Source organism: Peromyscus maniculatus, chromosome 23 (assembly GCF_049852395.1).
Source record: "Peromyscus maniculatus bairdii isolate BWxNUB_F1_BW_parent chromosome 23, HU_Pman_BW_mat_3.1, whole genome shotgun sequence".
NCBI classification, from domain to species: domain Eukaryota; kingdom Metazoa; phylum Chordata; class Mammalia; order Rodentia; family Cricetidae; genus Peromyscus; species Peromyscus maniculatus.
The window spans coordinates 5,420,180-5,432,789 of record NC_134874.1 but is presented as its reverse complement, the minus strand read 5'-3'; the positions used below and the strand labels follow the sequence as shown (position 1 = coordinate 5,432,789).

At 52.7% G+C, this 12,610-nt stretch overlaps 1 protein-coding gene across 1 annotated transcript; it reads left to right on the top strand.

Annotated features, from left to right (window-relative positions):
• Positions 1-1,202: 1,202 nt before the first annotated feature.
• Unc119b (unc-119 lipid binding chaperone B) lies at positions 1,203-12,126 on the top strand. The gene is made up of 5 exons (XM_076561021.1): positions 1,203-1,491; positions 4,478-4,591; positions 7,253-7,364; positions 7,490-7,662; positions 9,131-12,126. Exons 1-5 carry the CDS (start codon positions 1,248-1,250, stop codon positions 9,241-9,243), a joined length of 756 nt encoding a protein of 251 aa, XP_076417136.1. The 5' UTR covers positions 1,203-1,247; the 3' UTR covers positions 9,244-12,126.
• Positions 12,127-12,610: the final 484 nt, after the last annotated feature.

The following is a 12,610-nucleotide window of genomic DNA, read 5'->3' as shown; positions in this document are numbered from 1 at the left end:
GAACCCACTTAAAGGTGGTTGGAGGCGGGATGGACGACTCCACAGAGTTGTCCTTTAACGTCTACATGCATACCTGTGACATGCTTGCGCGCGCGCATGCGCGCGCGCGCACACACACACACACACACACACACACACACACACACACACACACACCCGAGAGGAGCCACTATGGTAGAAGAGCACAGCTTTTCCCCTAACCTCCTTGGCACCACTGTCCACTGTCACCTCGGTGAAACCTTCCGTGACTTCTCATACCCTTGCTAAGCCTCTTAACAGGATGAGCAGAGTCAGTCTGCCTGCCCCTTCCCACTAACCCACCTCTCAGGAAGGGTCACAGAAGAACCTGTGGACCCGAGTCTTCCCTGGCGAAGAGGGAGCTCCTCCGTGGAGGGTTCCGGAGAACTACGAAGGCTTTCACTCAGTCAACCATTTCTGAAAGAGGCAGACCCACTCACTGCCCTCTTATTCCTGAAGTGCACACAGGCCAGTGTCTGAGTCCAGTGACATGGCAGGGACCCAGCACTAGCTATCTACTTTTTTATTTAATTTTATTTTATAGGCGTGAGTGTACTGCCTGCATGATCTGTACACCCCTCGGGTGAGAGGGTGTCAAATCCTCTGGAACAGGAATTACATCTGTGTTGTGAACTGACATGTGGGTACTGGGAATCGAACCTGAGTGCTCTGAAAGAGCAGCCGGCGCTCTTAACTGCTGAGCCGGCCTCCTGAGATAGCAATCTAACTGAGAAGTTTATCTGCACAGCCAGCAGCTCGAACTTGCAGTCTAGTAACGTTTTGTCAAATGTCTGTCCACAGTTTATTACAGTTCATTTGACTAAATATATTTTTTTACCTTTATTTTTATTTACTTACTTTATAAGACTATATTTACCCAGCACTTGGGAGGCAGAGGCAGGTGGATCTCAGTGAGTTCGAGGCCAGCCTGGTCTACAGAGTGAGATCCAGGACAGCCAGGGCTGTTACACAGAGAAACCCTGTCTCGAAAAAAATACAACAACAAAGAAGAATATATTTAAAATATCAAGGGTGATCGTGAGGACTTGATAGTGTGAAGGTCCTCGGGTCTCAGCCCAGCCCCATCACACCTGATTGGACCAAAGTTGGACCTGGTAGCGGCTCCCCGCGGGCCCCGCCCCCGGGCGCCCGGGCCCCGCCCCCAGGCCCCGCCCCCGCTCTCCATAGTTACGGCGCCGTGAGGTGGCGGCCATCTTGGCGGCGGAGCGATGAGCGGGTCGAATCCGAAGGCTGCGACCGCGGCGCCGGCGGCCGGGCCCGGCGGGCTGGCGCCCGGCAAGGAGGAGAAGAAGAAGGCGGGCGGCGGCGTCCTGAACCGGCTCAAGGCGCGGCGGCAGGCGCCCCCACACCCGGCCGACGATGGCACCGGGGCCGCGGTCACGGAGCAGGAGCTGCTGGCGCTGGACACGATCCGCCCCGAGCACGTCCTGCGCCTCAACCGGGTCACCGAGAGTGAGTGGCGGGCGGGCGGGCGGGCCGCGCCCTCCGTGGGCGCTGGGCCCGGGAGCCCGTGGCGGGCCGGGCCGGGTGCCGGCGCCGGCGGTGGGGCGGCTCCGGGCCGGCCAGGCCGTGCTGCTGTCGGCCCCTTCCCCGGGCACGGCGGGCAAGGGCTTCCGGAGTCCAGCGGTGCCCGGGCCTGGCCCGACCCCGTGCGCCTGGGACCCCAGCCCTTAGCCAGGCCCCCGGCCGCCCTGCTCCTCCTCCTCCTCCTCCTCCTCCCCGAGCCCCCTACCTGCCGACCCCGCCCTGCCCTCCGAGGGCTCGGGCTCCTGACAGCCCCTCCCCCACTCGGCCCTGCCCGGTCCCCTCCGGGGTGGGGGGCCCGGCCGTGCCCCTTTGTGTCCAGGTGGGCTTGTGCTTGCCTCAAACACGTGGCCGTCGCTCGCCTTTCGTGCAGACTTACAAAGCTGTGCCACACACACACACACACACACACACACACACACACACACAAAGTTTAAGAGTTCCAGTGTATGTACGAGCTGGCTCGCGGATCTTGCTCTTGACATTTTTTTTTACCACCCCCCCGCCGTGAATTTATAGTTGTGTCAGGGTTTCAGAAGTGTGATTTTTTTTTAATTTATTTTTTATTTTTGTGCATAAAAAGCCACCTTCCTGTCTATGTAAGGCGTAAGGAAGGGTGGGAAGAAAGACGTGTCTGTTCCCTGATACTCTCTGTCTTTTGGAAGCTGCCAAGTCCGGCCTTGACCTGATACCCTTTTCCTTGCTATTATTTCCCCCCCCCCCCCCGGAGTTTGCAGTCACCTGGTTATCTTTGCCTTGTCCTCCTTATCTCCCCTGCCCTTGAGACTTCTTAACCCCGCTTCCCTGATGCCGGAGTGTCCGCCCGATTGCTTCACTCAGCCCAAGGCTGTGAGGGGTAGTTCAGGTTGTCGGTGGTGGTAGCTCTGGCGACTTGGAAATAAATGGAGTGTGAGGGAAAGTGGCTACGACTGGTTCAGCCAGTGCAGAAGAAGAGCTCTATCTCCTGAAATAGTTTTGACTGGACTTTGGATGTTTTGATGGCCCAGTTTCCCAACGCCGGGGCGGAACTCTTGTTTGCCTGCCTGAATGCAACTTTAGATAGTCGAACAGTGAAAAGCTGTTTCAGTTCTCGGTTTTCACTTGGGGATTTGAAAGTACAGACCGCTAACATCCTGCCGGCTCCTGCCATCAAGAGTGAGTTAGGACATCAAATGCCTGGCCCCGTAGACATAGCAACAGCACTCAGGCCTCCTCTGAAGGCTTTGCCCATCTCTGCAAATCCTTAGAGAAAGCCACTGACAGAGAGAGCTTAGTGACCTTTGGATTTTGTCGCTCTTAAATTCTTCTGTTCCGTGAGTTATTTATTGACCGCCTCCTAAGACTCAGAACCCACGCCACAGGGTTTTGGAGTTAGAGCAGCTCTCAAGTTAGTTCGCCATCTCCCTGGAGCCCGACCCGCTTGTAAGACCCGGAACAGCTAACACAGACAAGCATGCTCAGAGAGCCCGGAAGGAGCTGGAGACGTCGCTGTGTGTGGGGAGCCAGCCGAGGCAACAGCATTTCTGTGCTGGGCGGTTTTGACTGGCTTCTCGGGTTGTTGAAGGTGCTGTTTGGCCTCGCATTCCCACTGGCCCTTCCTCCTGCTGCCCTGCTAATGTATGCATGCTTTTGTGCAGCCCACAGACTCCGCATGGCTTTAACCTTTTAAGTGGTTGAAGTAGATGTGAAACTCTTGTTACAGGTGGTCATTAAACGTGGCTTCCGTGGGCACCCACAGTTCCTTTTCGCTCATTCGCTTCCGGCCCATAGACCTTCGGGTTACCCTGAGAGATGAGTAGTTAATGTCATGTACTGTGTGGCTGAGTTAGTTGTAACCTAGCCTTTTCCAGAAAAGTTTGTTGATCTGTTTCCGATACAGTTGGCAAACAACCCCTATATTACTTGTATGTATTAAATATGTTTTAATCTTTATTCTTTGACAGTGTCGTACATGTATATAATGTATCTCTGAGGCATCTCGCTCTGCATCTTTTCCTTTTTGTTCTTGAATTTTCTAATTTTGATAATGCAAGAGGGTGTTTGGGGGCTGAGGAGATGGCTTAATGGTTAAGAGTACTGGCTGCTCTCCCAGAGGACCTGGGCTCCATTACCAGCACCCACATGATGGCTCATAACTACCGAAAACTCCAGTCCTAGGGGATACATCTTCTTCTGGCCTCTGCAGACACTGTACCCATGAGATGCACCCATATACACTGTGGTGGTTTGAATAAGAAGGGCCCCCATGGGCTCATGTATTTGAATACTTGGTCACCAGAGTGATGCTGTTTGAAAGGATCAGAAGAATTAGGAGGTGCGGTCCATTTGGAGGTGTCACTGGCATTGTCTGCTGCCTGCAGATCAGGGTGTAGCCTTTGCTCAGGTGGCGTGTGTGCTGCCAAGTGCCCACCACGATGCTAACAGACTAAGCCTCTGAAACTGTGAGCAAACTCCTGGCTAATGCTTTCTTTCATCAGAGTTGCCTTGGACACAGTGTCTCCTCACAGCGATACAACAGTGACCAAGACACACATAAAGTAAGACTAAAGGTCAAACCAATTTTAAAAGAGATTGTTTGGACCTTGAGAGATGGCTTAGTGGTTGAAAGCACTTAGCCGGGGGAACCTGGGTTTAGTTCCCAGCACACATCTGGCATCTTACAACTGCCAGGAGCTGTGATACCGGGGGTTCTGATGCCCAGTGCTGACCTCTTCCAACACAGATGTGGTGCTTACACGAAGACAAAACACCATACATTGAAAATAAATCTTAGAAAATAAAAAGCAAAGAGAATGTTTGGGGGAACATTTTCAGTGAGTTGCATCAGAGAAGAACACATTTGCTTCAAAACCAGGAAATGAAATAGATGGTAATTTGGGGAGATTACTTAATAGCATTGGTCTTTCCTTTTCAGATTATTTATGTAAACCTGAAGACAATGTCTACAGTATTGATTTTACCCGCTTCAAAATCCGAGACCTGGAGACGGGGACGGTGCTCTTCGAGATTGCCAAACCTTGCATCTCAGGTAGGCCTGGGTATTGTGGGGGTCACCCACTGCTTGGGGGAGGAGAGGTCTGTGGAAAGCTCAGTGTTTGTGTGCCAGCAACACGTGTGTTTCTGGATTCCACTGTGTCCCGATTCCGTGGCTGAGATCACTTCCTGTGGCCTCGCCTGCCAGGCGCACTAGTTTGGAGCTTTGTTAAAAGGCTGATTTGTGTTGTTTTGTTTTTTAATTTATTTATTTCTTGTGTGTATGTATAAATGTGTGGTGGCTACATGTGCCAGTGTGTACACATGGAGGCCAGAGGATAACTTTTCGCAGTTTTCACATTTATGTGGAGTCCAGGGGTTGGATTCAGGGTGCCATGATTGTGTGGCAGGCTCTTTTGTACCTGAGCTATCTCACTGGTCTGGTTTTGTTTTGGGGGACAGGTTCTTATGTAGCCCAGGTTGGCCCAGAACTTGCTGGATAGCTGAGGGTGCCATATGCTAGGATTACAGGCTCATGGCATCACAGCCAGCCTAGGAAGCAGATGTTTACTGTGTGGTGGCACTGTCCAGGTCCTTCAGCACATTGCCTGTGTAATCATGACACTGAGTCACTTGCCACTTTTTACTGAGAGGGAGCTGAGACCCAGAATTGACATGTGACACTTCTCTAAGGTCCTGCTTGTTCTGTGAGTCACACATGCCTACGGTGGCAGGATCGACCCCTGCAGCCCGATGATACTGAGGAAAGCTCTTGCTTGTCTTTAAATACTGCCTTAGGCTGCCTACCAAGTCCCGCCTTTGTGTGTGTGTGTGTGTGCCACAGTGTATGTCCGTCGGGGGTTTGTGCGCATGAGTACAGTTCCCTCTGGAGACCAGAAGAGGGCGCTGGACCCCTAGAACCGTAGGGCCAGCAGCTGTACGAGGTGCTGGGAACTGAACTTGAGACCTCTGCAAAAACACTAAGTGTTCTAACTGCTGAGCCAGCTTCCCAGCTCCGTGGGTTTTTGTTTTTATTTTTCATAAATAAATAAGAGATTATTCTTAAGTATACAACAGATTCCAAGATAACATTTCTTTCTGGTTGTGGGTGACAAAAGATGAATCCAAGAATCTAGTCACCAGGGTCCTCTGAGGTCCAAGAACGGCTTACTCCCTCACCTTTGCTCTGTTGTGGGTTTTTATTTTCGGGCTTTGTTTTGAGACATAATCTCATGTAGCTAGAGCTAGCTCAAATCACTGGTGAAATGAAGATGACCTTGAGCTATCTCCTGCACTTCCACATCTCAGGGTTGGGGTCACAGTGGAGGTTTTTGTTCTGGTTTTAATTTTTATTATTGCCGTGTATATGGGTGTGTGTGTGTGTGTGTGTGTGTGTGTGTGTGTGTGTGTGTGTGTGTGTGTGTTAGAGCAGAAATGAGGAGGTCAGAGGACCGTTAGGAGAGTTGGTCCTCTCCTCCCGCTGTGGGTCATGGTGATGGGACTCAGGTCTCCGTGTACTTCACTGGTGAGCCATCTTCTTGGCCCCGTCCTGTGATTTCTGATTTGCAAAGTTCTTCTCATTTGGTGTGCTACTCAGCATGAGCCTGCACCCCCGCGAAGGGAGGTGTCGGGGTCCCCGGGAAATCAGCTTTCCCGAGCTGGGGCTGTCTCTCGGGAGTGGAGCACTTGGTCAGGGGGAGGCCCCAGCTTGGTCTCCAGACTCAGACAGACAGACAGACAGACTACCCTAGGAAAGTCTTAAATTGATTACTGAGCTGCGGCGCAGCCTTGCCTTGTGTTTCCCGGTCATGATCCAGTGGTGACCAAGGCACTGCAGACAGACCTGCTGCAGGTGCCACAAGGTTCGGCTCTCCACCCTTCCCAGCTCTGCCTTTGCGGCTCCTCTGACTGCAGGTGCTCACGTCCTCCTGCAAGGCCTGTTCTCATGAGCGGGAATCACATCAGCGGATCCAGGGCCTTAGCCGTTAGGTGTGAGCCCCAAATCGGGGTAGTTTCCCAGTGCGCCTGGGCCGTCCCAGGCACCCGTGGGCTCAGGCAGTAGAAAATTCCCTTTGTGTCCACATTAAAACAGTTAAGATCTTTTCTCTGGACTCACGGTAGGCTAGAGCAGAGGCAAGCGTTGACCCCATGCCGATCCACGTGCTGGTTCCTGGCCAGTCTGTTTCCACCCTTTTCCAGGTAGTCAGAGAATTGGACCTGGAAAGGCCTGGAATAGACAGGAGTGCCTCGAGGCTGTACGTCAGTGTCTTTACTGAAACCACGAGTGTTGAAGGGACACGGGGACCTGTTAAACCTCTGTGACCTTACTCTCTGGTTAGTGGTCAGAACAGACCAGTCTGTGTGATGGGTCGTGTCAGGACTTTGTGTCCAGCTGGTGTTTCTGGCTTCACCCAGGACATGCCCCCTGCCGGAATGGTGTAAGGCATTTGTCAGTATTTAAGAACAGACTCTAGGCAGGTGGACTGCACTCAGAACTTGCTGCCTTCGTTAACTGTGCAGGAACACTGGGCAAGACAGCCTTTTGAACTCGTTTTCTTGTCTAAAATAGAAACAAGTAGCTCTTCCCTGCAGGGTGGCTGTGAAGCCTGGTAGCTGGTGTGTGGCAAATGGGGCTGTTGTAACTAGCACGAGCCTGTTAGTCAGCCATTGTGCTGTGTGGTTGGTGGCATGCTAAGGCAAGGCTGTGTTCTTTCAGACCAAGACCAGGACGCAGAGGAGGAGAGTGTCGATGTGGATATCAGCGTAGGGCGTTTCGTCCGCTATCAGTTCACACCAGCCTTTCTGCGCCTCCGGACAGTCGGTGCCACGTGAGTGCTCTTGTTTTGATGGGCAGAACGCCGTGCTTGTTCTGGGGAAGACCGTGCTCAGTGGGCTGAGGGTGGCTTCAGAGGAAGGAGGAAGCGAAGGCAGGCTAATAGAGATTTGTTTACAGGGTAGAGTTCACAGTGGGGGACAGACCTGTGTCCAACTTCCGGATGATTGAGCGGCACTACTTCCGGGAGCGTCTGCTGAAAAACTTTGACTTTGACTTCGGCTTCTGCATCCCCAGCAGTAGAAACACGTGTGAACACATCTACGAGTTCCCGCAGCTCTCTGAGGACGTCAGTATGTACTCCCCGCGCCTCCCCGGTGCTGTAGGTTCTGAGGTCCGCAGGGAGCGAACCTCGAGACCCAGGAGAGGAAAGTGGTGATGACTTGATGTTGTCCGACCTGAGTCTTGGGTTTCGTGCCCTGACTGCTTCTGGGGGACACAGGCACCCCCGGGCCCTGAGTAGAGAAGACAGACTCTTCCTCCTCTCGCTTCTCACAGTCCACTGTGTGGTCCTCGCTTCCTCTGCACCTTTTCTCTCAGAGTCTCGGGTCCTTCACACTGTGGAGTGGGCCCTGACAACCCTACCCAGGCGAAAGTCTGCTGAGATGTGGGCGGGCCTTTGTGACATCTCACTTGGGCGTGAGTTGGCCTGGAATATGCAGAAACTTGCAAGAATAGATTAACCTGCTAAGCCAAATAGCCAAAGGGTTTGGAGGTCAGTCTGGATGTAAACTGAATTGCTTTGGCCAGGATGAACTCAGAGATCTTAAGATCTCTGACACCTTCTAAGACCTGCGATGCCTCTCCCTGGGGTCTGGAGATGCTCGTGCCTATGAAATCAGCACTGACAGGAGGTGACTATAGTCACCACTGTGGAGAGAGGGCGAGGCGAGTATTCAGACAGGCTTCAGTTCTAGGCCTCTGTCTGGATCTTACAGGTACATAAGTTCCAGAGCCCTCTCTAGAGAATGCTCCCCATTATTTCTCTGGATTCCTTCGGCTTTCAGGGAGCATAAAAAATAGGAAGGCTTGAGAGATGAGTAAGAAGAGCGCTGGCTGTTCTATCAGAGGACCTGGGTTCAATTTCCAGTACATACAAGGCAGCTCTAGTCTCTACCTCCAGCTCCAGGCACCTGATGCCCTCTACTGGCCTCTGCAAGTATAGCACATATGTGGCACCCAGACATACATGCAGGCAAAAAAAACCCCACTCACATGCAATAAATACATTTCTAAAAATTAACAAAACTAAAACCAAGTAATTTGGGCATGGTGGCGCCTCCCTTTACAAACCCCAGCTCTTGGGATGGCAGAGGCAGGCAGAACTCTGAGTTCGAGGCTGGACAGAGCGTTACAGTGAGATCCTGTCTCCACAAACAAAACAACCCAAAGAAGCAGGTAGAGAGAGGCCTGACCAGGGTTTTTACTGGGATGTCTAGAGGTAGGCAGCAGGCCAGAAGCCAGGGCTGGCGAGGCCAGCCATGCACCAGGGAAGTAGGTGGCTGCGACAGAGGGAAAGTCTGTTTCCTGGGATACGAGCCGGAAGAATCAGGCGAGGGATGACTACAGAGTGGAGCTGGTGTTCCACGTGGAGCCCTCCCATCTCCCTGGCTTCTTCTGTTTTACCACATTACTGGAGGTGGCGGAGTCAAACTTTGCAAAGCGCTGGTTTATCAGTTTTGGAAGGATACTGAGGTTTTTATACCTAGTTGTGGGACAGATTCACATTCTCTGCTTTTCTTCCCTTCCTCCAACCTGCAGTTCGTCTGATGATCGAAAACCCATATGAGACCCGCTCGGATAGCTTCTACTTTGTCGACAACAAGCTGATAATGCACAACAAGGCTGACTACGCCTATAATGGAGGCCAGTGAGTGCCGCAGGAGCGGCCAGGGGAGGTCCTTTGCTGCCACCACGAGGCACATGGGGGAATTGCAGCTCCTGCTTGTCAACACCCGTTGAACCTGGTCCAGGAAGCTGCCGCTGGGGTGGCGGTTTGTGCTCCACGGAGGTGCCGGCCAGCAGTTTCTTTTCCCGGTATTTTTTCCCCGCCCCCTAGTTCTCAGAGGTTTTATAGTGAAGTAAAAGAGTAGCGTAAGTTTCCTGGGATCCAGAAAAAAAGTTCATCTCTGTGTAGTCTTAGCCGTGCACTGGTTATCCCGACAGGCCTGACTGTCCAGGCACAGTGTGTCAGTGAGGAGGCTCAGGCTGGGCCACCCTCGGCTTACCAGCCATTCTGCCGCTTCCTGGGTGCTGTGGGCAGCTGAGAGCAGCTCACTTCCTCCTTCACCGTGGTGTTGCGTTGGCACAGTCTGAGGCCGCCGCCGGGAGGAGACTCGAAAAGACAGGGAGGGCGGAGCCTGGGGCTGAGGCACCAGGATGGGAGGTGATGTCAGACTGAAAGACAAGTTTTTGAGGATGCTACTTAGCTGCCTTGGGGACCCACAGCCAGTCCTAGGGGAGACCGTGGCCTGAGCCTGGTGGTGCTTTCCTGTTCTTACTCTGGAGGCCACACGGGGGCGCTCTGCTCCCCTGGCCTTGACTTTTCCTGCAGCAGACCTCGTGGGTTTTGTTCCCTGAATGTAGTGTCTTGAGTTCAGGGCAGGGTGACGTGCTTTGGGCTCTTTAGTCTGACTTCTTTGGGGAGTTCGTACACCGTGTCTGCCCTGGCGCCTGTGATACGGTAGATCTCTGAGAGTTGACCTGGCTCATGGCAGGAGAGACGTAGTTGTAGCCTGGCTGCCGCATAGAGAGCGAGCTGACTGTTTACATAGCGAGTCTGGAAGACGGGCCTAGGCCGGGGTTCGTCCCTGGAACTCTGGGTCTCCTGCTTAGGAATGTTTCCTGTCTGTCTGCCTTTCTCCCCGAAGTCGTTCCTGGAACCATCTGGCGGATGGTCCTGAGTGACGCATGTTCTGATCGATCCTTCAAGCTGCTGGAAGCTTGAGTGTTGGAAAGGGCCCCGCCAGAGCACTGTGGCCTCAGACATCTTCCTGCGCTGTCGTGGGCGTCAGGTGTCCCCGGTCCTCACTGACTAACCCTCCTCTTTGGCTCCCCAGGTTGTCTCTGTGGACTGCTTGAGGCCTCTGCTGTGGCTCAGGTCCTTTTAGCAATGATGAAGTGTCAGGAGTAAGGGGCAGGCGTGCAGAAGTGTCTTTGAGGTATCACATTACCTGTGATGAGAGCAGGGCCCAAGTGCTCTCTGAGAGAAAGGACATCCTTTGGCCAGTGTTGCTCTGTGTTTGGTTTCTCGAGCTTTAGGAGCCTTGAATTTTGGTCCCGTGTTCTCTTTCTGGCCAGCAACTGACAGTGCTGTATGCTGGAAGCCTTCGGAAGGAGAAAGCCCTAATTACTTTTCATGCTGCACTAGATTTACCCACTGAGACTGGAGAGCCCAGGTGCCCTCCGGGTGGGTACCTCCTGACCACTCTGGTGAATCTCAGAACTGGAGTCCACTCCAAATCCAGGTGCCTTAAGTGTGCTCTGCCCGTGCGCTGCAGGGGACCTGCTGCGCCCTCCTTCCCTCCTGACCTGTGACAGACAGCAGCTTCTCAGTACCTTTTCTCACGTGGCTCCTCTGCTGGGATGTGCATGTTCTTGACAAAGTTCAGAGTGCTCCTTGCTCTGTTTGGGTCTGATGAGGAGAGATTTGGTTTTCAGTATTTAAATAAATACTACCTAGGAAGAGATTCCTGGGCTGCGGGGTCTTTGCTCAGTGGAGCCCAGCTTGGGCCGCTCCTGTATTCTGGCTGCTGTTTCTTGCCTGTACTGCTGGCTTTTGCTTGGGAAGCTCCAGAGGATGGAGGAGCTGGACACACCAGCTTGAGAAGGGCTTCGTCCCCTTTTCAGTTGGTCGTGGTCACATTGAAGACCACTCAGACCAGGGCTCGGTCGTTGTTGGCAGGATGGACTGGTCTTCCTTTGCTGCTGAAGGTCAGTGGTCTGTGTCTGGCTTCCTAGGGAAGCATCTTGCTGTTTTCCACCGTTTGTACCTGACTTATAGAAACTGGAATTCATACTTTGCAAGTAACAAGCAGAAGCCGAGTCAGAAGTCATGTGTTCAGGAATATCAGCCATCCACAGTGGCTTCCTGTGATGCAGTGAGAGAGAGAGTGTGGAGAGGCCATGCCCTGCGTCAAGAGCAGGAATCTGAGCAGATAGCCGCTCCCAGGAGAACCTCCCAGCAGCCAGGCAGAAGCCTTCCTGCTGTGAGCAGGGCGCTGCCTGATCTCCATTCCTGCCCTCTCTCTGCCTTGGGCTGAGCTGTCCTCTGCCTCTCTGAAGATGAAGTTCATCTGCTCTTCTTTGTTCTAAACCACAAGCATAGGAGGAAGGTGCCAGTCCCTGGGGCTGAGATCAGCTGCTGTCTCCAGTTAGCTCAGCTCTGTCTTGCACGGACTCTCTGAAGCTTCTCCAGGCTTTGGATATTTCCCATTCCAAGGACAGTGCTTTACAGTGCCTGGCACTGACCATAGACTCAGATTCTGACAGTGTCCACATTCCGTATCCAGAGCATCATAGCCACAGGGTGGGTGGGGGAGGTAGGTTCCCCTCCACCTTGTTTCTCAAAGGATCATGTGATTTCATTGAAATTGTGAAAGTCTATTTTCCCTGTAAATCTATTTTTCACAGAACATGAGAAACATCTCTGTCCTTCCCACTTTACCCAAGATCCTCATTCCAGAACCAACCAGGTGACTTGATTTGTATAAGATGTTATTTTACCACAAGAGACAGTAATAAAAATTTTCACAGTACGTCCACTCTGTCTTGTCTCCTGACTGGGCCATGGTGGTGGCTTCCGGTTTCTTTCTTGAGCTATTGCATGTCTGCCGACTTTGGTGACCCTCGTTTCTAACTGGGGAACAGAATTAGGCTTCAAATTTTTCTGCTGTATGTTTTACTCAGGGACTTTGAGTTGAACATTTACCTACTGGAGGGGATGGAGGATGGAGTGATGGCCTGGTGGTTAGAGCACTGGCTGCTCGCTCCCCCCAGAGCACCTGGTTTCTTTCCCCAGCACCACGCTCACCATTGTCCTTAACCCCAGTTCCAGGGACTTGGACACCACCCACCTTCTGGCCTCCAAGGGCACCAGGCACACATGGAGCACCCAGACATCCATACAGGGAAAGCACCCATACGCACCCTGTATGCTTTCTAAAAAAGCCTGTTTTTATGGTTTCTGTTCCGGTTTGGTGGGGATCACAGCTGGTTCTTTATGCATACCACACAAGTGCT

Coding starts and splice junctions, on each gene's coding strand:
- Unc119b (XM_076561021.1), top strand. CDS start 1,248: ATGAGCGGGTCGAATCCGAAGGCTGCGACCGCGGCGCCGGCGGCCGGG. Junction 1,492..4,477: donor CCTCAACCGGGTCACCGAGA/GTGAGTGGCGGG, acceptor TTTCCTTTTCAG/ATTATTTATGTAAACCTGAA. Junction 4,592..7,252: donor TGCCAAACCTTGCATCTCAG/GTAGGCCTGGGT, acceptor GTGTTCTTTCAG/ACCAAGACCAGGACGCAGAG.